General features: G+C 41.6%; 4 protein-coding genes across 5 annotated transcripts in view; 1 reads left to right on the plus strand and 3 right to left on the minus strand.

Moving 5' to 3' along the window:
- Window positions 1-965: 965 nt before the first annotated feature.
- On the minus strand, window positions 966-9,337 carry LOC134465675 (mitochondrial import inner membrane translocase subunit TIM44-like). The gene is made up of 13 exons (XM_063219471.1): window positions 9,304-9,337; window positions 8,776-8,880; window positions 8,494-8,670; window positions 8,294-8,374; window positions 7,941-8,090; window positions 6,294-6,427; window positions 6,115-6,200; window positions 5,524-5,616; window positions 5,306-5,430; window positions 5,011-5,061; window positions 4,816-4,905; window positions 4,584-4,694; window positions 966-4,085 (listed from the first exon to the last, which is right to left on the minus strand). The coding sequence occupies exons 1-13, from the start codon at window positions 9,331-9,333 to the stop codon at window positions 3,966-3,968; spliced, it is 1,353 nt and encodes a 450-aa protein (XP_063075541.1). The 5' UTR covers window positions 9,334-9,337; the 3' UTR covers window positions 966-3,965.
- A 632-nt stretch (window positions 9,338-9,969) lies between these two features.
- On the plus strand, window positions 9,970-14,822 carry LOC134465676 (ras-related protein Rab-11B-like). Its single transcript, XM_063219472.1, has 5 exons — window positions 9,970-10,153; window positions 12,285-12,480; window positions 12,932-13,125; window positions 14,098-14,178; window positions 14,465-14,822. Exons 1-5 carry the CDS (start codon window positions 10,114-10,116, stop codon window positions 14,608-14,610), a joined length of 657 nt encoding a protein of 218 aa, XP_063075542.1. The 5' UTR covers window positions 9,970-10,113; the 3' UTR covers window positions 14,611-14,822.
- An 84-nt stretch (window positions 14,823-14,906) lies between these two features.
- Window positions 14,907-20,018, minus strand: LOC134465674 (centrosome-associated protein CEP250-like). 2 transcript variants are annotated; one of them, XM_063219470.1, is made up of 10 exons: window positions 19,913-20,018; window positions 19,687-19,795; window positions 19,332-19,432; window positions 18,622-18,807; window positions 17,589-18,408; window positions 17,007-17,115; window positions 15,609-16,053; window positions 15,351-15,478; window positions 15,113-15,201; window positions 14,907-15,030 (listed from the first exon to the last, which is right to left on the minus strand). In XM_063219470.1, the coding sequence occupies exons 1-10, from the start codon at window positions 19,961-19,963 to the stop codon at window positions 14,987-14,989; spliced, it is 2,082 nt and encodes a 693-aa protein (XP_063075540.1). In that variant the 5' UTR covers window positions 19,964-20,018; the 3' UTR covers window positions 14,907-14,986. The 2 variants fall into 2 exon arrangements, with proteins under 2 accessions (XP_063075540.1, XP_063075539.1); XM_063219469.1 differs by having other exon boundaries at window positions 17,589-18,420.
- A 2,634-nt stretch (window positions 20,019-22,652) lies between these two features.
- pip5k1cb (phosphatidylinositol-4-phosphate 5-kinase, type I, gamma b) overlaps window positions 22,653-27,891 on the minus strand; it is a 36,625-nt gene continuing 31,386 nt past the window's right edge. The window contains exons 16-17 of the mRNA XM_063220431.1: window positions 27,530-27,818; window positions 22,653-22,798 (exon numbers count right to left, since the gene is read on the minus strand). Of these exons, the coding sequence (XP_063076501.1) occupies window positions 22,796-22,798; window positions 27,530-27,818 (292 nt within the window). The 3' untranslated portion in view covers window positions 22,653-22,795. The remainder of the gene's footprint in view (window positions 22,799-27,529; window positions 27,819-27,891) is intronic.

The raw sequence follows: 27,891 nt of genomic DNA on the forward strand, positions 1-27,891 counted from the left end.
AGAGCGATGAATTAACATCATTACCTTATATTATTATATTTAGCCATTGTTAAACCCTACAATATACAGTAGCCTATATAATACTACATTCTAGGCCTACAATAACATTTCCCAACTAAAATAAAATTAGACACAATTTCATCAGTCAGTTTTTTCCATGTTCATCTTGAAAGCTGATATGATGACGCTGTGTCTTCAGAGATGTTTGTCTAGGAATCAGTCCTTGAAGGACAATGTAGTTTATCTACACTAATGGTGTTGTAGTTTATGCGTCAATTACATGACGTTATATCTCATAGAGATAGGACACAATTTCTGCATGATAATGTGCTTATAATTAAATAACGTGCTGATAATTAATATATTTTTATTTTTAAATAGAAATGTGTTTTGTGAGGGGATGGCAAGGGGTTCGTGATGAATAGCTTTTTGCTATTACACTAGTGACAGTAAAACTGTCAAAGTCAAGTGAAACTTTTGCTGCTAAATCCTTAAGTGAAGCCTATCTTTTGGTGTGAGATGTTTTATCAGTCTTTCTGTAGCAACTCCTTTAATGTAAGGTTTCTATTTCAGTGTTAGCATTGATTCACATATACAACCGGCACTGAAGGTTACAATCTGCACTCGTGTAGACATCACTTACACTGTGTGTGTATAATTATTAGACAAGTATTTTGACTACATCTCAAGTTTTATGAATATTTTCCAACTCCAACCTGGATGAACATGAAATCCTATTGGATTGACCCATTCCGAGTAATGTGCATACTGTATGTAATGAGAGAGGGTGTGGTCTGAGGAAAGAATGCATAAACATTATGGCCACAATACTTGTTTGCTTGATAAGTCTACATGCCGTGTATCATACTGTACATACAGTACATACAGCATACCATAACAGAGCATTCTTACACAACATCTATGCTCTCTCATATGAAAAAACAAGAAAACAAGAAGTCATTAGCTGAATTTCACACAACAATTTTATTTCAAACCTGTCTTAATTTCTTTTTGTTTTTTTTACACAGATGATCACTTACATTTTTATCTTGCTTCAGTTCAGTCTTACAAAGTAGGTGTTGATACACGGAGAACATAATATTATTTTGTACAAGCAGCAGAGAAAAATTATAGGCATCAAACTTTTTGTGATGATGAGATTAACTGACAAGCTGCCTTTTTAATAGTCAATAATAACTATTACAAATTGATATTTCTTGTCTTCAGTGAAAGACAAGCTGACTGACACTTCCTTACATGGAGAAAAAATATTATATCTGATATCGATCTAAACAGAGGAGAAAGAATGTGTACACATACATAACAAAAACATAAAAGACACAACAAATAATAAAAAATGAGTAAACAAAACCTACTAATAAACGTACTTTTTAATATAAATTTAAAATTTTCTTAAATTATTTTTGACAGTTCCTGTACATTTGAAACACTAGCTCCAAAACTCTCATGCCTGCCCTGGTGTGTGTTTCTTTTTATTATTAATGGGTGATTATTCTCGCACAGGCGAGGAGGCATTGGTCTGGTAGTTCTAGTTACATGTAGTCATTCTTCTGATTGTCAACCTTGCTTTTATTTTCAGTCAGCTGTGTGTCAAGACTCTTGTTCATAAACTCTGAATTAAAATAGTAGAAAGGTATTAAAGCAACACAGACCACTTCTTTCCAGCTGAGGCTAAGTTTACTAGCCTGGCAAGCCAGACTAAATGTGAGATTAAATGTGAATATTTAGTCTGGCCTCTATCAATGAGACATCGGAAGATTGTTGATGGGAACAACCCGTTGTTTTTCAAACCGTGTGTTTGCCTACAGGCCAACGCTCTGACCAAAACCCCGCCCAATTTGCTTCCAAGGATTCAAGACAAATCTCCTTCGTTGTGATCGGTCTGCCAGTTTCAGGGCCTGGGGCATTGTCTGAGGCTAGACCAACTCGCAGGCAAAAATAATTTTGGCCGCTGGTGGGTGGGGCTAGTTTACTAGGCTAGAAGTTTACATGTATCTGTTTCTGGATCGTTTCGATCGCAGATGCACTGTCCATTTACAATAAAACGCTAGAAAATGACCCCATAGAGATTGAATGGGTCATAGACTTCATTTGACTTTTTTTTTACGGCAAACCGTACAATACAATGGCCACTGGAGCAAGTTATGAGGTCTGAGCAGGTTAATGTGAAAGAAGGCACGTACTGCCAACTTTTCAATTGGTGCGCAAGCGTCGAGAAATGGCAAACATTAGTTCTAATGTAAAGTATGTGTTCTCATAGACAGACGATGAGGTCTAACTTCTTTTAAACAGAACACTTGGCCCTACCATGGCCCAAAATAAATATTGGCATTTGCATTTGCGTTATTCTTTTGATGTAGATTTGTTCTCTTCTGCAAGTCTGGCTCAATACAAAAAAGTACCTCTTTCAACTGGTTGGCCACTGTTGGTTTCCCTTACAAATTGTTTTAAGTTTCTTATTTGTGTTCTTTCTTAAAGTCTATTGCAGATTTCTAAAGGATTGAATGTTATCATGTCATTTGTCACTGTGGTACCAATCTTACAGTTGAAACATGGTACCATGACAATCAATTTGCAGAATGCACAGGAATGAAATACTTCACATAGGTAACATAAATTCACAAACTGTTAAGGATTGCTGATGAAAAAGGCAAAGATGAACCAGCAAGGGAATGTGGAAAGGCATGAAATTATATGTTGCTCAGTTGCCATCTCAGGATATTTTTCACATAACTGATTCCTGTTTCCCATTCCAGTATATACAATACACATTTCAGTTAGTCATATTATATTATATTTTGGTCCTTGTCCCAATACTGATGAAGTTTGTAATGACAAATAATACACTTAAGTAAGACTTCACACACCTCAACAAGATACATTGATATATTCAACACATTTTGAGCACACCTAAAACAGTCTGCATTTCTTTGTACATTTTGGAAGACTAAACTACCAATGGTGCTTATATACGCTGTGTCATTTAACCCATTGGGACTTTCAATGAGTAAATTCAACAAATTGCATGTGTATTGTTTGTATTCCGTTTATAATTCTATGATGCCTCCAAAACTCATCAAAACAATGTTTGCAGCAAGCTATGCTGTAAGTATGGGATGGTTTCCCACAGAGTTCTACCACCATTACAAGAGTGAAATACGAGCTTTGATTATATTGTAGCCTGGCTCTTGTCAGACCTGTATAGTTCTGCACAGCTCCACAAGCTCCACTCCTTTGGTCTGGTAGAGTGCAAATAGGATGCATGGCGTTATCTAAAATTTGTCCGTCCTTAGTTGCCACCAATAAATTCTTCCAAAACCTTCTCTATTCATTTTTAAAAGAATCAATACGTGGTAAAAATCTGCAATACATTTTGACAGGTGACTCCTCTATGCGAGCCACTTCTGTTATTTGAAACATTTTCTTTGTCACAATACTGGCCGAATGGCTTACCCGAATAGCGCTGTGGACCAGATCTACGTGTGCTGCTCGTGGAACCACCCATGCCAAAGCTGTGCTGAACTACATAGGTCTTGCAAGAGCCAGGGTAGCTACATTGGAGAGACAGCCAAAAAGTTAGTACAACTTTTCGTGCCGTCAGGTTTGTGTGTACTTATCTGAAACATTGCTAATGAGTACAGAGCATTGTCTGTTCAGCTGGATGAGCTTCGATGTATGAACAGTTTGCAGGTAGCCAGAAAGGATGATCACTATGAGGACATTGAGGTTTTCGTTGAGCTATTTTTAGGTGATTCTGAGTCACAGTTTAAGACGCATGGCGTAATGATCAGAACTCACTCACTTAATAAAACGGCCAAAGATGTTCACGTCCTGCAAGCCACAATTAAGGTTAAAAAAAGCAACTAACTGTTGGAATGTAGGGGAGCTGATGCCTGTGAAAGATGAACTTCTGGCCTGTCTTCATCACGCTTCCATCCTGCGCCTCAGAGCACCTGCTCAGTACTGGAGGCCGACATGTCCAGAAGTCTCCAGGCAGCATGAGGGTTCAGCTCCTCCCGATCACGACACAGTGCCCACACATGCATCATCCTCAGGACTTTCTCCTGCACAAATACACAAACACTCTCAGATTCCAATACAGCTTTACAACCACTACAAAGATGACCAGAGTCAGAAAACAAGCTGGATATTGGAGTGTATCAGGGTGTTTCCCTTTTTCCCTTGGTGCCCATCAGCGTAGGGACTCTCAAACTTGCGCAGGATACAAGAAATCCAAGGCTCAAGGTTGCAATGTTTATGCTTTTTATTTGGCTGCAATGTCTGCGCTTTTTGGCACATATGGCCGTCTTCAGGGTGTATCAATGCAAAGCTTGTCTTTAATTTCCTTTTTATTTACTTGTGGTTCCCTAATCATCTTTGATATTCTCTCATGTGATTTGCTAATCATGCAATTTGTATCGTGATTGTTTTTAAAAAGTGGCAAACAAGCAGCCTGCTCTTGATACGCCCTGAAGAAGGCCATATGGGCTGAAACGTGTAAGAACTGTAGCCACATAAAAAGTAAAAGAACACACAAGTATCTTAATCTGCACTGCACTTACTGGATCTCCCTCCACAACGTCTCCTTTTGGACTGCGGATCACCGTGACAACCTGTGCCTGGAAGGTGATGATGAGAACAGGACCCTGATCCATGATTTTCCCCATAGCCAGCTGTGAACAGAGAAATGGATTGGGAGGGGGTTTACTGTATAAACAAATGAAGCTGATTTTATTTCAAATGTAACCCCTTATTTTGTAAGCAGCACTGTTTATGAAGTCCATATGTACTCACATCAATGTTGTCAATATCAAGGATTTTAGAGTGGAACTGCAGCCCCATGGTGATGGCCTGCTTGATGGGATGTGCTAGCTGGCTATATGTCTTCAAAGGAAATGGTTGGTGAAAAGGAAAAAAAAAGCTCATTGACAGTCATTATATAATGCTCTTGAATAAAAACAAGATGGTGTTTCAGTTAAATTAACTTACAGCTTCATAACACCAATCTTTTAACACTTCCAGCTCCCCACGCAGTATGGCCTGAGGATGAAAAAGAATTTACAATGAAGGACAAGACATCACCCTTCATCCAATCTTCATTTGCTTTACAATCAAAATTGTCAAACGTTCTCAACAGTTTCTTGCTGATGTGTTGCACAACACTACACAGGGTGAATGCCACCTACTGTAGTACATACTGAAGAGAGATCATAAGTACAAACACTTGAAGTCCTGGGCTTGAGATTTCAACAGGAATGAGGTTGAAGAAAGAAGTTCTTCTCACCTCTAGTATATTTGGGATGATATCACGCTCACATTGTCTGAGAAATAAGTCTTTATCAAAGCTGGGGTCTGACGTCAGAATCTCTGTCAACACTTCTGACATCTCCGTTTTTGAAAACAGACCTCCTACACAAGCAGTAAAACATAACAAAACACTGTTAAGTACAGGCAACGCTGTCTTCATAATGACTTGATGAGGTAAGAGGAAGGAGCACGTACCAATAAGATCAGTCACTTTGTCTGTCACAGCCCGAGTCGCCCGGACCAGAGCATTATCACTTTCATCATATTTCATCTTCATCTCAAAATACCCTGTGAACAAAGAGATATAGCAGGATTTTCCAAACATACTTAAGGGTTGAATGTTGACAAATTTGGTCCCATCATGTCAACAAATGTAAATATAAACCATAAGAATATACATCTTATTAACTTAGTTCAACCAAGGCACCAAACTATCAGCGCACAATTGAGACTAAATCCAATCAACTAAACACATTTTCAACACAGCTATTTCCCATCAAAGCCTCATATTAGCATGATTCAGATGGTTAGGTGGTTGATGTACTGGGTGGGCAAGGACATCAAGTGTGCTTTTAACACATGCTGTAACACATGCATAATAACTAAGTAGTAAATAAATCATTAAATTAACACATGAACAAGTAAAAGTTAGATAATTAGCTAAGACCACTTATTGCCCTGGCAAACACCAACAGCTGTTGTGACTCCTAATAATAAAAAAACATAATCATCGTCAACATAATAAGAATCAAACATTTTTTTTAATCTTATATCTTAATATCTTACTGTTAAAGACCATGTTGTTGTCCTTGAAGTCTTTCCACTGCTGAAACCATTTTGAATCCTTGTGGAGAACAACACCCATTGCCTCTCTGAACAGAATCAGGCGATTAAATTAATATCTTACCACCTTATCAAAACTTGTGTAATATAATATAAACATCAAAAGCAACAAATATACATACTCATTGGCGTCGAACACTTTATCCTCATTCTCTGACCCTTTGAAGGAGAACTCACTCCTCTTTCGCAATCTTGATGGTGGCCGGTAAGGACCACTGTAAGGATCATCTATCTCTTTCCTCACTGATTCCACACCCTAAAGTGAACCATTTAGTGAGTAAATATACGGTATACATATAAATAAATATATTAAAAAATACCAATCAAACATAATGTACAAGACTAGTTCTTCATCACACACTACACAGTATACAGTAACACAGTATACAGCCAAGCACCGTAACACAGTAAACAGAAAAAGACACAGATAGAGTATTGTGACTGAAGGACTAAAGGAGAGGTCATGTCTTTTAGGATTATCTCCTATGGTGCGATGTGAGACCAACTTGTGAGCCGAAATATTTTCTGCCACTTGGTGTAGTTCGCTATGTAGTTATGTATGTTCGTTATGTAGCGGAGTCCCCAGGTAATTGCAAATATTTTCTTAGTTCCCAATAGACCGTCTCTGGTAACTGTATGTTTATGTTTATAATATGCACCATGTACATTTGAATGGACTCCACACATAGCCTACTAACAGTCCAATAAGGTCCAAAAACAAATGGCTACACTTAACTTGACGCCGGCGTCATATGTATAACATAACAATGTCATCATAATAGTGTCAGAACAGTGTCATGACACAGTCATGGACGAGTCACAAACAGGATGTCAATGTCAAACATTTTTATGGTCATGAAAAGTTGACATTGTTTTGTCTGTCTTAACCATATCTGAATGTTTATGACGTTGACATAATGCTTATAATGCCATGTGTACACCAGGCGCTACCTACGAGACCCAGGTAGCTGGGGTGGTTGAAGAAGTTTCGCCATGAATTCGCTTTATTCACTCTGGACATGTTTGATTCAGCTAATCACATAACCGCTCTGTCTTGAGTGACAGCCTGGGACATTCAGCGATATGAACGTTCCGAACCATGCCGAACCGCGCCATCATTACCATAACATTAGCTCGACTTGAATCGTTAAAATTCGCTCTGGTCGCTCAGTTCGCTTCACTCCTGGCGAATTCGCTCTGGTAGCTTTATTCGCCTTCCCACCATATAGAAATAATGACTTCCGTCGCTCAGGTTGCGTATTTCATGCTCGGTCGGTGTACACGGGGCATAACACATGCATGGCTGCATTATGACAATGTTATGACACTGTTATGTCATACATATGACACCGGGGTCAAGTAAAGTGTAACCAAAAACGAATGGGGGTACTTAAAGGGGTATGCCACTATTTTGGGGCTTAATACAGTTAAAATCGTTGGCTGGGGTTTATAAAGGTGGTAAAGTGTCTTATTTTTCATGTTAAGCGTTGTCTTGCTGTAAGACAAGTTAAAAGAGGGAATATGTCGCTAAGCTAGTGAAAGTCAATGTATCCGTGTAGCATTGTAGCACGCTACACGGATACATTGACTTTCACTAGCTTAGCGACATATTCCCTCTTTTAACTTGTCTTAAAGCAAGACAACGGCTTACATGAAAAATAAGACACTTTACCACCTTTATATACCCCAGCCAACGAATTTAACTGTATTAAGCCCCAAAATAGTAGCATACCCCTTTCAAGTGCAATGAACAATAAGATATAACAGACCTGTGAGATGGCTCTGAAGGCACTGCTCTTCCCTAGCACCTCGCCACCTTTAGACACTGATTCGGCAGAGTGTTTTACTGTCTTGGCTGCTTCCTCCACTCCCTCTTTTATCTTCTTGCCCAGGTCAGTGCGGCCAACCTCTTCTAGACTCTGAAAGTCAGTACATTATACATTCTGAAGAACAGTCATCATCACAGGAATCCTCAAGGAAACTTGTTAGTGCAAGCTGTTGCAAGTAACAATGAATATATTGCAACAGTCTCACATTCTCAAAATCAGTCTCTAGACTCCTTAGTGAGATGGATTACGACTTGACAACTAGCAATTAAGGGAGATGTGGGAAATCTACTTACCCCTTTTAAGGTGTCAGAGAATGAGCCCAGAGTCTTCTTAAATACTTCAGAGGTTTTCACAGTTTCAGATTCAATAGATTTCTGTCAATAATAGATTTAAAACAAAATAAGCATACTTGGATTATGTCAGGTCTACATTGTATATCCATCATCATCAACATAAATAGTACATGAGCCTACTGAGGAAACACTAAACTTACATATTTCTTCCTAGCTTGTTGGAGCGCATCAGACTCCTCCAGTCTTTTGGCTTCTTCACGGAATTTTTTGATGTTCTCCTTCATTTCGTTGTTCTTGCTAAGTTCTTGCTTCAAGGAGTCAACAAACTCCCCCAGAAAACCCTTTCGTGGATTCCCACGGCTTGACACAAACCGATGCTAAAATAAAAAAGAGACAGTCCCTTATATACGATATATTACTGTATATAGTGCGAATCTGATTAGAGCACGAAACGTGTAAAGCAAAACATTGTATCTGGTTACCTGGAAAGAAACATCGCTGGTCCTGCACAGTAATGTATCATATCTTTGATTGTATACTGAAATATATCCACGGGGAAGGCAAATCAGATTGTTTCTGGAGAGAATCTATGGAGTGACAGAAAAATGTTATCAGTGGAAACTCCCAACACGAATCCTCCAACGAATCTCGGCCACTAACTAACATGCGCGCCCGAATGCTTGCTAGTGCTTTATTGTATCAAGTTGGAGCATGCGATAATGTAAAACTAAACATGATCAGCTCGCTTGGTGAAGACTTTTAAGAAATACATGTGAGCCATTTTCTTAAAATTAAAGAAGGGGGCGGCAACACAGACACGTGAGTATGAATGAATTGCCAAACCTATCCGCAGTGCGCACGGTGGTTAATGTCAACCGCTAAATACGATGGTGACAAGCGTTTTGTGACGAATTACACTGTCGTACATATTCAGCACGGTACCATCTAAGAACTAGTTTCATTCCCAGCGGTAGTATCTCCATATTAAAGCAAATATATGTATGTCTCACCCTCGAACACCGACACAAGGACGCCGCCATATTGGAAAATTGTACGGATTTCGTCAGCTGACGCACTGACGTCAAATTCATTAACATGGACGTTCATGTAAGAACAAATGATAATAGTAACAACAACAACAACAACAACAACAACAATAATAATAATAACAATAACAATAATAATAATAATAATAATGTATGCACACGATCTGAGATTGTTCATTTGTTATTTCAGTTTTCGGCGTGTTCAGCATGCGCTTTTTGGCCATATTACTATTTTGATGCAAATGTACGCACATGCACGCTTGGGGCACAGCTTCTGAGGTCAACATACTCATAAACCTCATTGTAGAGATCCCAGTATCTGCTCTGTGACCTCATGTGAAATCATGCAACAGGTGTTGCTACAGTCGCACTATCACATCTGTTTTTTCACATATGCATTTCCGTGCGTAAAATTGCGCGCCGTGCGTCAAGCGGAAAAAAACTCGTTGTAAAATGTATCAATACGAGTAGGAATCTGAAATGCAGACACAGACACTCTTCGATGAGCATCCCATAAAAGCACAAATGCAAAGACCTGTCAAAAAAAGAACAATAGCGCCATCCTATGGAACGAAGAGGAACACTATGATGGGCTCCACCCCTTCTGCAGAGTAACCTTTTCCTGCGGTTAGCAGCAGTCTGCCGTGCCCTGACGCATTATTTTTCTCGTTTACGTTTCACTCCCATTGCCAACAAATAATAAACATCTCTACACTGAAACAACAAATCTGAGTAAGTCCACTGGGACTATAAGGCGGCGCGTTTATTTCTACAATGGGCAACAGAGACGATGAGTACGATTTCTTGTTCAAAGGTAGGCTGAGATGAATATCTGCCCCGCAGTTCAATACCGTTAGAATAGCTCCATGATTTTGTTAGCAATATATTATTACTGTGTGTCAAGACCTGGAATGCGGTCCTAATGTACTACAAACAGGAATTAAACATTGTGTTGGGTGGTGAGCTCATTGACACAAAAGCTGTCAAAGTAACGCCCGCAGATCAGAGGGGTTCCTCTGACGAGTTCAAACATCTGGGGTTGGAATGTCCTTTGTAATGTTGGATAGTTCATCCAAGGCCTGTGTGATGGTCTTTTCAGTTACCGTTCACATACCTGATCAATTATAACCATAAATTGTCAACACGCAGGGCATCAAACGCACATCAGGATGCGCATCTTCTCCAAGTGGGTTAATCAGTTGGTGAGTGAATGGTAGGGGCGAGTTATGGCATATTTATAGACCGGGTTTCGTCACCTTCTTTTAAGTGTCTTTTAAATGGATCTATGAGCTGTTGGGGAAACTCACACATAGCATTTCTATATTTGCCTCCACGTGTTGTTCTTTTGCTATCTTGGAATTGGCATTGGCGTGACGTTTTGCCAAAGTCCCGTGTAAATACAAATGTTGTGAGTTATCAACTTCCTGTGTTATTCCATGGGACAAATTCGGTCATTTTCTCTCGTCTGACATAAGTTACTGTCAATTGCACGTCATTCGGTCATTGTGCTCATGTTGCTCACACTTGGTTGCATAGGCATACCTTGTTTGATCACTTTGTGTTTTTATTTACCATGCATCATCAGCATTAGTTACGGACAGCGCAGCGGCAGTTCAGTTATGAGCTACCAAACGGACAGACCACACATCACATACACAGGGGTGGATTAATGAACGTGCCTACCGGACCCAGGCCCAGGGGGCCTGAACTGCCGCTGTCCGTAACTAATGCTGATGATGCATGGTAAATAAAAACACAAAGTGATCAATACAAGGTATGCCTATGCAACTAAGTGTGAGCAACATGAGCACAATGACGTGCAATTGACAGTAACCTAGGCCAAGTAACCAGGCCAACTTGCCCCACGGCCACGACCCAAATCAGCCCTCAAAACCACATTTGCAATACTAATCTTTCCAAGTTGCTTCACGTGCCAGCCAATATATTGTACAATGTCCTGGTATCCCTAGGGGGGCAGGGGGCCGAAAGGGCCAAGGCCCCAAGAGGCCAGGCCAACTTGGCCCCATGGTCTCGACCCACAGTGGGCCAGGGGCCCCAAGGGGCCAGGCCAACATGGCCCCTCAGCCACGACCCAAAACAGTCTTCAAAACCGCATTTGCAATAATAATCTTTCCAAGATGCTTAATGTGCCAGCCGATATAGTGTACAATGAACTGGTATAGTCCCACAGGCCAAGTCAGGTCCAAGTGTAGGGGGGCTCAAGGGGGCCAAAGGGCCAAGACCCCAAGAGGCCAGGCCAACTTGGCCCCATGGCCATGACCCAATTCAGCCTTCAAAACCACCTTTGCATCATCTTTCCAATTATTTGATTTCATGAGTTGCTACCATTGATTGTGGTTGCTACAAAAATGACTTGTGTGTAAGCCTATCTGTTTGGTGGATTCAGCATTTAAAGTTGTGCTTTTGGGCTTTCAGTCATAATGACTGATGGATAGTAATCTCAGCATAGCATCACATGCGTGGCCATGTGACAATAATTTTGTCATCTCAACATCTCAAATTTGAGGGAGTGAGTCAGATGGGATTTGCCATTCCTTCCCCTGAAATTGATGAGAATGCATGAAATTGCATCTAAAAAAATCTGGGGGAGGCCCCCCACACCCCCCTACACAAATTGTCTACCCACCAACAGCACCCTCTGCCAAAAATGTGTAGCTGTGCCTCTGCGCCCACACTATACATGTTTATAGTTCTATAGCATCCCAAATCTATAGCATGGGGGGGCCTGGGTGTATCGTAGTGTCCAATTACCTGCTGTGTAGTTTTCTTAGCATGTCTGATTAGCAGGGTCAAGGTGCGGGGGTATGGGGGGCCAAGACAGTTTCTGGGGGCCATAATTTCTTAATCCGCCCCTGCACATACAACGGTTTGTTGATACACCTGTAGCTCAGATATCTTTGGTGTTGTGTGCTGTCCTCTTGCAGTGGTTCTGATTGGAGATTCTGGCGTGGGAAAGAGTAACTTGCTCTCACGTTTTACGCGGAATGAGTTCAACCTGGAGAGCAAGAGCACAATAGGCGTGGAGTTCGCCACCCGCAGCATCCAGGTCGATGGGAAGACGATAAAGGCGCAGATATGGGACACGGCCGGGCAGGAGCGCTACCGAGCTATTACCTCGGCGTGAGTGTGGATATCAGGGTCATCTTAAATGAATTGTTGGGAACTAGAACTACATCCAGTGTTTGTTTGTTTTTTTTAATTCGGGATCACATATGGCATTTTTGAGGTCTGAACTTTGAAAACCAATTGGTGTGAGCCAATTTGCGAAAATTCCCTTTGATACCAGAACCAGAAAGATTTACATCCAATTAATGTCAAAAAGTAACTCAGTGTAGATATCCCACTATTGTCTCTCATGCATGCGCACAATTGATGAACAAATTATTGGCTCTGCCCATATGTGACAAAGGTGTGCAAACAAGTGTGTAAACAAGTGTCCCTGTCTGGTGTGCACTGTACTACGATACCACAGTATTAATTAACAACATAGTTTGGAGGCGTGCGTGTGTGGTTAAGCTCATTTCCTTTCAATAGGCTTAATCCTGCTTTTACCATATTCTTTCTTCCTCAGTTATTATCGGGGAGCAGTTGGAGCCCTCTTAATTTATGACATCGCCAAACACTTGACTTATGAAAATGTGGAACGCTGGCTGAAGGAGTTGAGAGACCATGCAGATAATAACATCGTCATCATGCTGGTTGGCAACAAAAGCGACTTGCGGCATCTCAGAGCAGTGCCCACCGATGAAGCGCGTGCCTTTGCAGGTAGGCCTAGTTAAACATTACCAAGAGGAAACCGGCTTGAAACTAGTTGCAAACATAAGTAGCCTACGCCATATGCAATGCGACCCAGTCACTATCAGAGTTTGGTTTAAAAATAATAGGCCTATATATATTTTAAAAAGCTGTCCTAGTTTGACATTTGTTTTGCCATTCTAATGCAAAAAAAAACAATGACCAAAGCACAGTTGCAACGTGATTATAAGAGCCTAAACTGTTGCTGTCTCGAAGTTTCCAAAAAAAAAAAAATTGCCTTCAAGATCCTATCCTGCATGCACTATATGTACTGTAGGTACTGTACACATTGCATACTGGAGGGCCATTTGAGAAGGCATGTTAGCTGTGTTGACCTCAGGCTCACAGAGAATCCCAGTCTGGCCCTGCCCCATACGGCCTGCACATCTTCAGTGAATTCCACCTTCCATAAGCTACTCAGTCTAGCACACTCTAAATTCTTCCAGGCCCAGAAAATAAATGACACCATTTCTACTGCATATCCGCTCATGAGCTGTGACATACCAACTCTCAACTGTAACAGACATTTCAAATGATTTCACAACCGACTCTGTTGGCCAGATTTGCCCCCCGGCCAGACTTTGACACCCTAAGGCTCTGTAAGACACTCGTCTGCTGTTTGTGCCTAGGGTAAGGGTTAATTTAGCCTTCATGCTGCCAAATGCTGGAACCAGCTTCCTTTTTTAAATTTGAACTGCCCCAGCAGTGGCATGTTTGTTGTTGTTGTTGTTGTTGTTATTTTTTAAGCATTTTATTTTCATCTGCTTTTCCTCAGGGTCTCTGATAATACTATCTATAAAACTTCTAACAATACTTCTTTTTTTTCCCCTTCGGCCTCTTTCTCAAGCACATTGAATGACAATTGTGTATGATGATGTGCAAATGTTGTTGTTGTTGTTGTTGTGTTGGTGGTTAACTCGCCGCCCTCTGTATTTTCCTCAGAGAAAAACAATCTTTCATTTATTGAAACTTCAGCACTGGACTCAACAAATGTGGAGGAAGCTTTCAAAAACATATTGACAGGTTGTTCATTCAAAGTACTTCATTGGAGTTAATATTAAACATTTACTGTTGCCATTTAGAGTGATTAAGTAAAATGTAGTAAATCAGTGTCAGTGACATTTCAGGTTTCTGAAATTGTTGAAGTTGCTTATTGTCTTGTCACAGCATGTTCGAGATCATGACCATATAAATAGGCCTATATATTTGAGAGATGGGTAAAATGTTGACCGTGATATGGTTTGAAATATCAACAGTTTTACCACATGAATGTCTTGTGTTTTTAATTGTGTATGTGTTGTTTTTGCAGAGATCTACCGCATCGTTTCACAGAAACAGATAGCAGACAGGTCGGCCCATGATGAGTCGCCAGGCAACAATGTGGTGGACATAAGTGTGCCACCCACCACAGACGGACAAAGAGGGAACAAACTCGCATGTTGCCAGAATCTATAATCATCGTTTTCTCCCCCACACACCTCTCTTTCCATATTGTGTCGCTGGCAAACTCAACGTCTCTACCAATTTTTGTGTATTATATTTTCTTTTGATAGCTTGTCAAATTACACATACTACTGCCACAATAAAATTTTGGTATCTTAATTGTTTCTGTTGAATTCTATATGGCATTATCACCGTATGTCTTGGAGAACATGGTTGAGATGTGTTGCAGCTCCCACTGAATAAAAACAAAGCCATGCCCATTTTATAGAAGAGTCTTTAGAAAGGAAGCCAAACAATGTCAATAAATTATGATGCAAGTTTTTTTATTAATTAATTGAAATGGGCTTTGTATAAACGTTATTGACGTCATTGGCTCTCATTGGAAAGATCATGGCATGTGAAGAAACTCCTTCAATCTATTCTGAAAATCGACTGAAAAGAAAATACGCAATAAGTGAACAATTCCGCAACACCATAAAGAAAACATCTCATCATCACATGAATGTGCTGGTACCTGACTGCAGGTTTCTAAGCCTGCTCTGGACAGATATTAACGAGTCGTGGTTTGTGTCAAGAGAGGAGCAGATGTCTCCAGCTACCGGTCTGGAAATAGTAAGAGGCAAATAACCTCGTGTGAAATATTTACCTCATGCAACAGAACACAATCACAAATTCCTAATGTTGAATGTTAATGTTAAAATGAACCATAACCATCTACTATATACATAGTGCCTTTGCACATACAGGTGTACCTGTGTAACACTGCAGTGTGTGCACGAGCCTGGGTAACAGTACTGGATGGTGCGAATTGTCCATTATTAGTGTCTCTCTCCTTTGACTTCGCTTTTCCACACAACCTTGCATAATCAAGGCTGTTCACCTGTCATGGCAACACACAAAGATTTGAACATGGGTGCATGTGATGGAGTGTGAAAAATAGGAAATAGAATGACAGAATAAAACGTTCCACGCAAATCAGTGATTATTTTGAAAACGGCAGCATTTCTAACCTCATTATAGGAGTACAAACTGTTGCGACTCTTCAATTTGTGACAATCCATAGACAGCAGTGAATAAGCACAATTTTTGCCTCTGATGTCACAGGCGCCTTTGACCTCAGTGATCAATTGAGCCTCTTTCTGCCACTGCTCAGCCTTCCTGAGCACCTCCTCCCAGTCCTGTGTCAGCGGGCCGTCCGCGCGCTGCTCTGGCTCCTCCTTACTCATGACAGAGTCCAGATGGGCTTTCTCTTCCGGCTGGGCCCATAGCTGTTCCTGTGGCTGAAGAAGATTGCTCTGGGTCCTCAGCGGGCCACTGTGAGAGAGCGCCACTGCAGCGGGGGCGCAGGACTGGATGTTGGCCTCCATGAGGCGCTGCATTCTCACCACATCACGGTGCCTCTGGCGCAGAAAGTCTAGAGCTGAGCTGTTGCACTCTTTTTGTCTAAAGCCCCGTCTGAAGGATACAAAGAGGTCATGGGATGTCAAGTCTATGCTCGACTTTCTTAATTTGCATTAAGACAACAACATTGTGGACAAGTATACACACAGTTCGTCTAAGAGGGGGAAATAATTACCAACAGCAGCACAAGCTTTACTAACAAAGGTCAGTCTAAGGGTCTCCGCACACTGGTTCTGCCAAAGTGTGGAGCACTACTCTGCCGAACTTCAATTCCACTGGTTTCAATACAACCCAGCGCACCGGCTCCGATGTGTCTGGATGTCGGCTGCTGATTAGGGACGAGTTGTAGGCTATTTTGTCGGAGCCACCCATTGATTACCCATGCTCTGCTGAGGTGAAATTGTGTGCGGGGGTAACCGAAATTGTTCGAACTGATAGTGTTCCACAGTGCTGTCAGAACCAGTGTGTGGAGGCCCAGGATAACCTCATAAATCTTTTAAGAAAGTCGCTGCCATCTGCCAAGTGCATAAACTTAAACTTCATTTGTACAATGAGATTTTATTAAGTGATATAATTATTATATCACTTTAAATAAAGATCTTATTGTACAAATGCTTTAATAGCTTTACTGTCAATCATGCCAGTGTAATCTTTTGTAGATTAACATGTATGGAAAAAAGGCTGATTGGGCTGAAGATAAATGGCACTTCAATCTATATCTAATTGAAAGCAACAAAGAAAAAAACTGTTTATTTTCCATAATGATGTACATATCACTTAGTCTGCTGTTATAATGGCTGTCATATCCCTCTATTATTATTATTGAATATGCATGGAAGGCAAGACATGCATGAAGGGCAACGTATGCACGAGGGGCAACGAATGCATGGAGGCAAGCATACTCCAGCATTTTCTGTGAGGAAATGCAATCTAGGTGTTATTATTAATATTATTATTATTATTATTATTATTATTATTATTATTATTGCTGTTGTTGTATCCTTTACCTTAGATCTGAGATAACATTTTGGAGTTCTCTTTCATGCTTTGCTGATTCCTCCAATTTTTTGTTTGCTCTGCTTAGTTCATCCACAAGTTGTTTTTTCAGACCTATTACTGATTAAGAGATGAAAGAACACATTAGTTGATATTGGGCCTATACTATAAAGTGGGTTCAGGAGTAAACCAGGTTAAGTTAAGAGATAAATCATCTAATAGAAGAGCCTGGAGACCTGGTTTACTCCTGAACAGGTTTTGTAGTATAGGCCCCTGCTCACATAGCTCCTTTATCTGTGTCATTGCTAAAATGTAATGATATGTAATTCTCTGCAGAATTCTACAACTGTTATCACATCTGCTTGAAAGCTGAGGAACATATTTATGATCATTACTATATAGTAGCCCCATAATTCACACCGCACCACCAGTGGCATGCTATAGTGGTTATTGAAAGGTTAACTACCATAGTGCTACACTACTATGAGATAACACATGGCCTTTAGTAATGCACTATGACTTGGTCATTGCCATTCTGGTAACAACAAATGTATAACGCTGTATCTTAACGGGTTAAGAAGAGCACTGCTCACACTGTCCACGCAAGTCCTGTTCCACCTCAATCCTTTCCTGGTTGGCCCTGTCTACACCCTCCTGAAGCTCTTGTATTGCTTTCGTATGCTTGTCCTTCTCTGCCGTCAGTGTTTCATGCAGGGATCTCTCTCTCTCCATTGCTTCATCCAGAGCTCTCTGGGATTCCCGCTGCTGGCTCTCCATATTCTCCCGGGCGACTGAGAAGGCCTCTGTGATCCTCTTCACCTCCTGCTCATGCTCTGCTGTTAGGTCCTCCTTCTGCTGCTGGATCTGGGTCTCTGCAGCCCGGGCCTGGCCCTCCCACAGCTCTGCGGCCTCCTGCATCGTTTGGACCTTCTTCTCTGAGATCTCCAGGTGCTGCTGCAGGGAGCCGCACAGTTCCTCCGAGGCCTGCAGGTTTTTCTGCAGCAGCATGGCACACTCCTGTGAGGTCAGAAGCTCCTGACGCAGAGCCTGCACGCAGGCCTCGCAGCCAGCAAGCTCCTCTCTCAGCACGCCGACGCCCTCTCCGTGGACGTCAAAATCCTGCTTCAGCCGCTTGTTCTCCTCCTGGGACAGTTGTAAGGTGCGCTGCAGTGCCTCCACATCCCCCTCTAACACCTGGAGGAGCTGCTGCAGACACTGGACCTGGGACTCATAGGACTGGAGGCTCTGCTGCTGCTGGGCCATGAGGGCCTTGTCATGCTCCTCTTTGTCGTGAAGCGACTGGTGCAGGCCCTGCACGGTCATCTGGTGCCTCTGTTTACAGTCTCTCAGCTCCATTCCCAGATCCTCCAAGTTGGACAGCAGGCAAGTGCGGTCGGAGGAGATCAAGTAGTCCTGCAAGACATTCTGAATAGTAATGTAACGTAAGTAACAGTACAGTTTAGCTTGAAATTTGATATCTGAAACGTGTTGGACAAATCATCCATACCTCCACAATTACTGTTAAATCTAAAAACTCGACACCTTGTGCCTAATTCATATGAAATTAAATGTTTGTTGAATCAATTACATGAATCGCAAAGTGGACTCTGTCAGGGTGAACCTCACCGTGTTTTTTTCAAAGACAGTCTTGTAGAGGACATCATGCAGCGATGCCACACACAGTTTTGACTGCCTATCACAACCAGCTTTCCCCTCTGTGGAGGGTGTCTCTGCAACCTCCAGAGCCAGCTGAAGCTGCTCAGACAGTTGGTGAACCTTGGACATCCCATTGGCAAATTTGTCTAATAAAGGCTGTTGTTGAACAGAAACCACACAGCGTTATTTTAGATCACTCATTTTTTCTGTTGAGGTATGTGGGTGAATGACAAATAGGCCTAAGCCTGAATACTACTACTACTAATAATAATTCCGATATCACTCACAAAAAAGGATTTATTTGTGTTGCTATGACCCTAGAATATGAATATGAATGTTTTAGTGATTTTTAAAATTAAATGTATTGTCCATACTAAAACTTTATTTGGAAATACACACTTAGGCCCTAAAACAAAAGTCACACACATGCCAGTCAGTCAAACCATACAGGTAGGCTATGACATTTTTGTTTGGATGAAAATCTTAAATCAAGATAATACGTCATACCAACATTATTGGTTATGTAGTAGCTTACTCAGTTTACTTTAAAATGTTTTTTGAAAATAAAAAATAAATAGTGACACACGAACAGAATTTCACTAGCCTATTTGCCATCCACCCATACTTATTGTAATTAAATGTATTAATTATTGTATTCATTAATTAAGTAGATGTATTACCTTCAGCCTAGAACCGAAAAATTCAAGCAGCTCCTCTTTATGCGGAAAACCACATGTATTTATGTCCTTGTGAAGCTCTGCCATTAATACACTGTAAGTCTCTAGGAAACAATGCAAAACAGACCTATGACGCGCACATAACATGCGCTTCCAGAAGACTCCGCAAGACCTACTGGGCAATCAATTTGTAACACAATTCCTAAACATTTCTGGTTTGTGTACAGTAGTCAAGTGTATCTAACAAGCGATTTTTTGTGATCACCAAAAAAACAAACAAACAAAAAAAACCAACAACAAAAAAAACCCGCTAAATTTGAACATTTGCTGAATGTTTTGGAATATTTCATAGGCCTACCGCTTGCATTTGCCGTAAGCATTCCGCTGCCACCTTCCCATGCGTCACCGACACACTCAGATTCCGGTGTGGTGCTACCCGTTCCATTGATTTCTTGGACCTCCTCAACCTAAAATATCACATAACAATCGTTGGCTAAAATAAGCCTTTAAAAGTGAAGTGCCAAGCTAAAGGTAGTCTATAACATTTAAAACAGTAGTCTAATCCATTCGAAAATGTTCATCACCTTAACCACTGCTCCACCACTGCTCGGGGGTCCACTATCCCCGGTCTCCATCTGGCCAAACTCTGTCCACTCCCAGCGACAGATACAGGTCAACTTCGCACAAGGAGTGAAATGTAGTTTGTGACCACATGTGGTAAGGTGATAGTGAAACGTAACAATCTCTCACCTGACGTAATAAGGGAATTGGCAAGTCTGAGATAAGCGGCTAGTGATTTTTGCCTTAGCCCAGATTTGTATTGTAGGCTATTCATTTGTAGGCCTAAGCTGCTAAACTTAACGTCCAATATTTAACCCCTGGCGTATTTATGGAAATGTCTTATCTTATACTTATAACAAATTAAAAAGCTTATTCATGGTTCTTCAAATATTTATCACTACAGCTAGCAACCGGATGACTGATAAATGAAAACAAATACACATATAACAATGAAAAATATAACCCAATGAAAGGGATAAGCATAAACGATGCAACACCACATATATGTTTCTTTTTCAAATGTATTTGTTTATTTATTTTTACACAATAGCCAGCTAATCCCTGTACTTAACTTTTTGACCTCCATTTTTCTGGTGGGCAGGGAAGTTCAAATTACTTTTCCCAGTGACTGATACTGTAATAAAAATACATGCAGTTCATCCACATTATCGTTGACACCCCTCTAAATACACTCCTATGTGCTTCCCCAGGTCTCTCTCCACACACACACACAGACACAGACAGACAGGACCCCCCTCCCCCCCCACACACACACACAGTTACTTCTGAGTTTGCACAGTTTACATATACAGTACATACACCATTGTCCAGTAGCACTGATTACACTACAGTACCTTACAAACTGTATGTAGAAAACGAATGACCTTTTTGTTTGAAGCCATACAACAAAGATGGGAGAAAAACATGTTTACTTTATGGTTCTGAAAACATTGTATAATAATAATCATAATACTAATACATATGATCATGTCAACTGTCAGTGATGTGTGAGTATGGGAAATTCAGTGACAACGACAACAATGGCGACGCTACACATTACACAAACATGTCCCCTTTCTATAAGGCAATGGAAAAATATGGATTCGACAGATAACACATAACAGCTGCATGGTCTGATGACAGCTGATCAGTCATGGACAGTCTGGAAAAACAACAAGCCAACCTGTCCCTTAGCATGAAAATAGAAAAGATAACAAAAACATTCTATACAAAGCTGAGATGAGTAAATATAAATCATTTAAAAATATCATGAAGGAAGTAAATAAAGTGCTACAGATTTACACTGTCCATCAGAAAATTACTTCACTGAGGATCCATAAAAGGGAAATAGAGCATATATTCGCCCAGTCAAGATATCTGCCTCGATTGGGAGCAAATGTGTTAAATATACCTCTAAAATTTGTTTATAAACTCTCTCTCTCTCTCTCTCTCTCTCTCTCTCTCTCTCACTCTCACTCTCTCTCACTCTCTCTCACACACACACACACACACACACACACACACACACACACACACACACACACACACACACACACACACACACACACACACACACACACACACACACACACACACACACACACACACACAATTCCTATAAGGTGAGCGCATTAAGACTACCATATACATGACATAATGTTTCTCTTTATTCAATTGAGTGGACAGTAAGTGTCTCTATGTACATGACAGGAAAATGTCTCTATGTACATGACAAATAAATATCCTTGAATCCTTGAGTATCACCATAACCACCTCAATCAGTACTGCCTTTATAAACAAAGTATTTTAATAGTGTTAATGCCAATAAATAGTTGGAAATACAAAAAAATGCAGTCACCTCAAACACTTGAAGTCAAAGTGTTTTTGATAACCAAATGCAATTGTGACTAGGGAAAAAATATATACATGACAATGTACCAGTGCTAAAATAAAATAAACAGTAAAAATAGTGCAGCATTGAATATGTTAACAAAATACAGTAGTACCACAACAATGGTAACCCTTTTTTAAACACAACAGTATTTTCGCTCAGCCAGTACCAGTGAGACAACACCACTAGCTCCGTCTAAATACTGGAAATTTCACATTTTGTTACACAATGCTTCATAAAAAATATGACTGCTTCTGTATCTAAAAATTGGATGTCAACTGGGACCTCCATTTCTAATCTATATGCATTTCCTTCAGCATTAGCTCCCCTTCGTTATCATTAGCTTAGTTCTGTTTCTTCATTTTGTGCAATGGGCTCACCATGATGACAGTCAAAGGGATTCATGAAACAATTAACAAGCCACATATCAAGCCACAGAGACACGGTACATTTCGATGTGCCAAAGATGGCTGGCTTTAAAAGCACACAAAGATAAGTCAACAAATAACAATAATTCAACAGTATGTACGGAGATGAGCCAGCATGCCTGTTCGTGTCTAGTCACGGCGTTCTCAGTCCCACTCCATGGAAAGGTTAATGATAGATGCATTGGTACACTAACAGCACTGTGCCTTCTTCACAGACAGGGTAGAGGATGAGGATCAAACATGCACATCACACTTATTCTTGGCTACAGTAGTCTCTACAGAATACCTCAAGAAATGGGGAGGAGGTGGAAGGGGACATTCAGGCAGTCACCTTGAAAAGGGGAGGGCTCAGTCTCTGGTGTGTCCGTCTGGTCGGTACTGTATGTGTTTTTTTTTGTTTTTAAATCTGTTGGTCTGCTTGATATGTCTGTCCCCAACCGTCAGCCTATAATGCCCATGCCACTCTGCAGAGCCAGCCCCCGGGAGCTGCCTGGCTGCTTCTGCCTGTAGGTGTAGACACAAAACCTGCATCCCGCAAAACAAGCTCCTTCTGTTTCACCTCTAGTCATCCAGCACTGCATAGAGATTTACTGTGAACGAAGGTGGAGAACAGGAGAAAGGAAGGCAGAGAGAGGTGGGGGTAACAAAAGGAAACACAGTCAATGTAAAGAACCAGACATGACTCACAAAAGAGAGAACAAAACATTTAAAAGGTACACTGTGTAAGATTTTTAGTTGTTTATTTCCAGAATTCATGCTACCCATTCACTAATGTTACATTTTCATGAATACTTGCCACCACCATCAAATTCTAAGTATTCGTTATGACTGGAAAAATTGCACTTTTCATACGTGAAAATGGGGATCTTCTCCATGGTCCGCCATTTTGAATTTCCAGAAATAGCTATTTTTAGCTGCAAAAATGACTGTACTTGGGCCACACTAGAAAATATTGGTTTATTACTTAGTAAACTTTCATGAAAAGATGAAATTTGACCATAGGCAGCCCAGTTTCAATAAGCAGCATAGTTGCAGTACCTTTTTGGGGCATTTCCTGCACAGTGTACCTTTAAGACCAAATCAGAACATGAAAAGCCAAAGCATATAATTACTTCATTCATTTACCGGTACATACGTATCAGTGCTAGCTAGCAGTAGTTAATATTGCTTTACAGACTGCTTTACAGAATCATATGCATGGCCATGTCCCACACATCTGCCAAACCAAAGCACCATGCAGTGATTGAATGACTAGACAAGATGAACATACATGCCTCTCCTTTTCCTCTACAGATTTCTTTCCTGGCTGAATATACTGTAGCCCGTGCATAACAATAACTCTACAGCCATCTCCTAGAGAAAATGTATCTCAACCCAGACAAAATATAGCAACTGGGGGTTGGATTACACTGGCTCTACTGCATTGTGTGTGGACAGGGCTACTGTTGCAATACAGTATACGATGTGTGTTCTTCATGCAGTAAAGTACCATGATTGATCAGTTTCCTGTTGCCCCATGCTAAATCCAAAGATACTGTATGATGTCACGTGTATGCAGCTTTAGACAGGAACTCGCAAGGACAACTAGGATTGAACTCTGGCAAAATGACTGAAATTGACTGATAGGAAACAGGTGTACTCTGGCGGAGGAAGTGGATGTTCTATGTTTGCCAGTCCAAAACTAAAAGGACAAAACAAAACTAAAAACATAATGGAGAAATGGATGGATGGATCTGAGGTATGTTTATCTAGAGGGACACCTCTAGCAAGGAAGCTTTGGGGATCTTCTTGGATGGTGAATGAGTAAGAGGAAGATGGGGATAGGCTGGGCTTATACTCAGGCACTTACTGTCTCGTTCTCGCTGTCTGAGACAGGCTGAGACTCTGAGCCATAGTGCAGAGGGGAGTTCACCCAACTCCTATCCTCTGGAGGCTGCTGCTAGACCACCAGGCCACCAGGTGGTGCCACAAAGACACAGAGACACAGACGATGCACAGACCATGGCACAGCCAGGGAAAGAGAGGAGAGAAGACAGAGACAGATGGCAAAAAAGAGGTTAAAGACTGAACAAAGTGCGATGGTTCTATAGACGTTCTTGTTGCCCTACCAGAAAGAAGTTTAAAATGTCTAAATTTGGGCTAATGCTGCAAAGGAAGACACATAGCCATGGGGAGTGGAGATGCTGTACAACACTCATCTATGTGCAATTGTAATCTGTAAACTGGAAAGTTTCCTAAATTTCGCTATGCATCTTGGTCAACAAATTGTAAAAAAAAAAAAACACAGAACAGTTTAATGGTTTAAGTATTTTAAAGTTAAAGGATTCCTAGTATTTTGTTCTATGTGGCATAATGCTGCAAATGTGTTATCCACTACTGTGTAATCCACTACTGTGATCCACTACTGCTCTTGTTCTACGGTTGTTATGGAAATCTGACGCTGTTAGGTATTCCGAAATGTTTGTGGAAAATGGTTTTTATAGACTTGTATAGTCATGTCTTGAGTAAATGGCAATACGCCTGAGTGTACTTGACTAACCAAGCACTGTTAACCAAGCACCAAGCATAATTATATAAACTGCCTTTGGACGTGAGACCCTGTCATGTGCCGTATGAGGCTATTCACTATTCCTGAATGATTTTATTATTTGTCACTAAATGCTGCGTGCTCACCAGGAAGAGCTGGAGACGTGAGAATACAGAAGCAATAACATTTACAGTAAATCATCCTGTCAACAGCAGCTCTCGTTGAAACACATTCCCATGGCTATGGACAGAACAATGTCACGATATTTCTGGGAGCAAGCAAGGATACTCAAGCGAGCAGCAGATCTAAGGTACACATTCGCATACAGCACATGGAAAGGTCCTGGATCAGCTTGAAATCAACAAATCAACAACTGAAAACATAGTTAGATCATTAGTAGATCATTAGCTCGTAGATCATTAACGACGGGCCTCAGGAGCAGTTAAACGAGAGGCAAATCACAACTAATTCAAGTGCCGTTAAACCTGTTACGGGGTCAGCAGCTGACCTCATAGAGTTGGCAAAGCCAAGATATCACCAAAATGTGGTCAAACGAGCTCAACCCTTCAAAAGAGCAACTAACGCATGTTCTGTAAGAGCACAAAACACATGGAGACCTAATCGGACATAAAAAGGTGACCTATAAAGGGTTTCTAATTAAAAACCCCACAGAAATGGCACAAAAGCTGGAGCAATGGAAAACCTAATGGGACAAACTACCGCCCATCCTGCTACTGTACTTACAGTACTGCTAGAGGTGGAGTTGAGCTTACGTCGGCCCGAAACAGGAGAGTACACCCAATACCTCCCATCGGCATACTGACAGTAAACACAGACAGGCCATGGAGAGAATAGAAAGGAAAAGAAATAAAAGAAAGGAAAGACAAAACAGACACCAAAGAATGGAAATGTTAGAAATAAACGGCATGTTTATGTTCATGTTTACAGGGGGGATGCAAGTTTCAAAATGTAAAAAAATGTGATAAAATGTGATAAAATGTAATAAAAAAATTAGAGCGACATGAAAAAGACACGGATGAAACATAAATATGGCAAAGACACAAACAGGCATCAGTGGCTAAAAAGGCCAGACTGTGTAAGGGGCATGCCTAGGATTCGTTGAAATAAATAAATATCCCTAGTATTGCACCATTTGTAGGCCACCCGCCGGGTGGGTGCCACACACAGCTTTACGGCGGGACACATCGTCAGTTGTGTACCTGAGCGTCACCGGGTGTTTTAACACAATTTAACACGGGTGTCTTCACAGAATACACCCTCTGCTGAGGCATCACATGCCATAAGTTGTGATCCAAACTAGGAATAAACACATAGATGTAGTAGCTATGGATTAGTCCAACTGGAGTGCGGGAGCAGATAGGATGGTATTACCCTGGAAATGGAGTACATGTGTGACCAGGGAAGCTGGCAGGGGGGGGACAAAGCGATTACTTGTCCGGGGCCCAAGGAGACAGAGGGCCCAGAATTGGGTCCTCAATACATTGTTTTTACTGAATGTGGGGCCCTTTCAGATGACTTTTTCCCGGGCCCAGCCAAAGCTGTCAGCGGCCCTGTGTGTGACCCTCGTCAAGGGAGCCAGCACAGAGCCCATCTCCCTCCAACTCATCTCTCCACCCGTCGCCTATTCAACAGTGCTACCCCGACTGACACTGTATGAGCCATTCATTCAACAGCAGCTTTTGTGTGTGTGTGTGTGTGTGTGTGTGTGTGTGTGTGTGTGTGTGTGTGTGTGTGTGTGTGTGTGTGTGTGTGTGTGTGTGTGTGTGTGTGTGTGTGTGTGTGTGTGTGTACGTGCGAGTGTGCATGTGTGTGTGTGTGTGTCTGTTTGCATACGCACACACATGTGGGTGTTCAGAAAAGCATAATGGTTTTCTCATCAGGAAAAATGGACAGTAATGATTTAGTAGATAGGCTATTCTACCAAAAACACAGAAACCCATGCCTTGAATAGCACCACAAGCCCATGCAGGTTCATGGAAAAACATAACACGTCAGACAGTTCTTCTAAATCAACTGCTGAGTGTTCTGAAGTGAACATGCAAAAACAGAGAAACTCCAGGAGAACGTCAAAGCAGAGCACAGGAGACAGAGAGAGAGAGAGAGAGAGAGAGAGAGAGAGAGAGAGAGAGAGAGAGAGAGAGAGAGAGAGAGAGAGAGAGAGAGAGAGAGAGAGAGAGAGAGAGAGAGAGAGTGCTGACTCACTCCTCTGGATCCTTCATGCATGCCAAGATTTCACTCCAATGCAGGGCACACTCCTTTACACACACACACACACACACACACACACACACACACACACACACACACACACACACACACACACACACACACACACACACACACACACACACACACACACACACACACAGACAGACAGACCTGTTCCAGCACCTCAAAGTTCCACCAAGTCGTCTTGGTCGTATCTCTGCAGAATATCCATGTTTACAATTAATCTGGATTAGTGAGCAGGCTTCACCTCTGACTGAAATATGTTTCAGTAAATCTTATTACATACATGTTATATATTCCTAAGTTCACCAACCAAGACATAATTGATCATTTAGGGCAAATCTAAGCATTTGTCTGGGTGTAAAACCAAGTGTGTGTGTGTGTGTGTGTGTGTGTGCGCGCGTGTGCATGTGTGCGTGCGTGCGATTGTGTTTGTCTGTGTGTGCTTGTCTGTGCGTGTGAGTGCGCATGTATCCTATTCACCAAGGCTGTTTAGTTTAGCGTGTTGTTGGGGCAGTCTGCTGCCAGGGACAAAGATACTTACAAAGTAGATGTCTGAGATTGGCACCCCTTCGTCCTCCAGCGAGCCACGGCTGGCTGACTCAGACAGCTGGCTCACTGCATCCGACTCCCCCACTCCCCCCCACGGCCTGGCGGGGGGCGCAGCGTGCACCGTCACTGCAGCGGAGGAGGCCTGCGGCTCCATCTGTGGAGCCTCCTCGCCAGGGGCCGGGGCTTCAGGAACCACAGAGGCTGCAGTGGGGCAGTCTGCAGGCGGCGAGGGATCGTCCTCCAAAATGGCCGTCTCTCTTATCTCGCAGTCGACCACATCCCTGCAAGGGAGTCGACGGGAGGGGAAGAGCAGAGAGCGGGAGCGGAGAGGGCAGGAAAGCAGAGCATGAGGGC

Source organism: Engraulis encrasicolus, chromosome 16 (genome assembly GCF_034702125.1).
Source record: "Engraulis encrasicolus isolate BLACKSEA-1 chromosome 16, IST_EnEncr_1.0, whole genome shotgun sequence".
Lineage (NCBI taxonomy): Eukaryota > Metazoa > Chordata > Actinopteri > Clupeiformes > Engraulidae > Engraulis > Engraulis encrasicolus.

Bases quoted from the DNA above. Each gene is read 5' to 3' on its own strand.
- LOC134465675 (XM_063219471.1), bottom strand. From the start codon at position 9,333: ATGGCGGCGTCCTTGTGTCGGTGTTCGAGG. The intron at 8,671-8,775 runs GTAACCAGATAC...TTTTTATTTTAG, and splicing joins CCAGCGATGTTTCTTTCCAG to CATCGGTTTGTGTCAAGCCG. The intron at 5,617-6,114 runs GTAAGATATTAA...CTTTGTTCACAG, and splicing joins CAACAACATGGTCTTTAACA to GGTATTTTGAGATGAAGATG.
- LOC134465676 (XM_063219472.1), top strand. From the start codon at position 10,114: ATGGGCAACAGAGACGATGAGTACGATTTCTTGTTCAAAG. The intron at 10,154-12,284 runs GTAGGCTGAGAT...GTCCTCTTGCAG, and splicing joins GTACGATTTCTTGTTCAAAG to TGGTTCTGATTGGAGATTCT. The intron at 13,126-14,097 runs GTAGGCCTAGTT...TATTTTCCTCAG, and splicing joins TGAAGCGCGTGCCTTTGCAG to AGAAAAACAATCTTTCATTT.
- LOC134465674 (XM_063219469.1), bottom strand. From the start codon at position 19,963: ATGGAGACCGGGGATAGTGGACCCCCGAGCAGTGGTGGAGCAGTGGTT. The intron at 19,433-19,686 runs GTAGGCCTATGA...ATTGTTTCCTAG, and splicing joins GCTTACGGCAAATGCAAGCG to AGACTTACAGTGTATTAATG. The intron at 15,031-15,112 runs GTACCAGCACAT...TTTTCTTTTCAG, and splicing joins GCTTAGAAACCTGCAGTCAG to TCGATTTTCAGAATAGATTG.